Here is a 1,455-nt window from a genome sequence, read left to right on the forward strand (position 1 = left end):
TGGTCATTGCACTGATCAGAGCTCTTAAGTCTTTCAAAGTTATTTGTATTGTGCTACATTGTAATAGCACAATATTATTCCTTTACATACACACACCAAAATTTGTTCAGTCATTCTCCAATTGATGGGCAACCCCTTAGGTTTTAGTTCTTTGCCACTAAAAAATTTAATTTTGTACATAAGAGTCCTTTCCCTTTTTTTTTTTTTTCCTCGATTCCAATACAGTTTATTTTAACATGATTCAGGTCTCCCAGTGCAAGGGCAGTCAAAGATCACATTCCTCCCACTCGGAAGGAAGAAGGGATCCAGCCCCAGGCATCAGGGTGGGGATGAGGGAGGAAGAGAAAGTGGCTCAGATCTTCCCAGGGAAGGTATCTTCTGCAATGCGATCATCCCAAGAATTCACCCAGGACGCGGGACAGAGGGACTTGTAGACACGCTTGTACCACTGGCAGACAGATGCGTCACCGCCTCTATCGTTCATGGCCTTCTCACAACGGTGAAAATCCAGGTAGTTCTGCCAGCAGTAGCGAGTCTGGTTCTGGTTGGGGAAGCGGCTGTCAAATGGTGCCGTGCGGTAGTTTTGGATCTTGGATTTGATGTCTTCAGACATGGTGGCTCCTGAGATCGCTTCCGCTGCTGTCCTGTCGCTGTGTCCGCCGCTCCTCTGGACGTCGCAGACTCAATGTGACCCCCAGCACAGCAGGTTCGAGACCGGAAGCGGAAGCGCAGGATCGGGACGCTGAGCGTTCAGGGAGGCGGCGCCCCCCCCCTTTTTTTTAATAAAAAAATCTCCAGACAGTGATATCTTTAGATCAAAAAGTATGCATAGTTTCATAACATTTTGGGGCATAGTTTCAAATTGTTTTCCAGAACAACTGAACCAATCCACAGTTTTGCCAACAGTGGACTAATATGCCTATTTTCCCACAGCTCTTCCAACAATTGTCATTTTTCTTTTCTTTTTTTTTGTCATCTTTCCCTATCTGATGGGCATTGGGTAGAACCTCAGAGTTACTTTAACGTATATTTCTCTAATTATTAGTGATTTGGAGCACTTTTTCACATGTTTTTTGATAGTTTGAATTTCTCCCTCAGAAAAATGCCTTTTCATATCCTTTGGCCCTTTATTTATCCATAAGGGATATTTTTTTTTTGGTTATAAATTTTAATTAATTCTTCATACTTTTTGGAAATGAGACTTTTATCTGAGAAACTTTTTAAAAGATGATTTCCTAGTTAACTATTCCCCCTTCAAATTTTTATTTATTTATTTGTTTGTTTATTTTTATTGAGGCAATTAGGATTAAGTGACTTGTCCAGGGTCACACAGCTGGTAAGTATCAAATGTTTGAGGCGGATTTGAGCTCAGGTCCACTGCACCACCTAGCTGCCCCTCCCCTTCTAATTTTGAATGCATTGGTTTTATTCATGCAAAACCTTTAAATTTTTTTC

The 1,455-nt window shown here is 41.5% G+C and overlaps 1 protein-coding gene across 1 annotated transcript; it reads right to left on the reverse strand.

The window, feature by feature from the left end:
• Window positions 1-210: 210 nt before the first annotated feature.
• On the reverse strand, window positions 211-681 carry LOC122734308 (cytochrome c oxidase subunit 6B1). The gene has a single exon (XM_043975028.1). The coding sequence runs from the start codon at window positions 611-613 to the stop codon at window positions 353-355; it is 261 nt and encodes an 86-aa protein (XP_043830963.1). The 5' UTR covers window positions 614-681; the 3' UTR covers window positions 211-352.
• Between the last annotated feature and the right edge of the window lie 774 nt (window positions 682-1,455).

This window comes from Dromiciops gliroides, chromosome 1 (genome assembly GCF_019393635.1).
Source record: "Dromiciops gliroides isolate mDroGli1 chromosome 1, mDroGli1.pri, whole genome shotgun sequence".
Classification (NCBI taxonomy): Eukaryota; Metazoa; Chordata; class Mammalia; order Microbiotheria; family Microbiotheriidae; genus Dromiciops; species Dromiciops gliroides.

Excerpts from the sequence above, each read along its gene's own strand:
- LOC122734308 (XM_043975028.1), bottom strand. The coding sequence starts at position 613 with ATGTCTGAAGACATCAAATCCAAGATCCAAAACTACCGCACGGCACCA.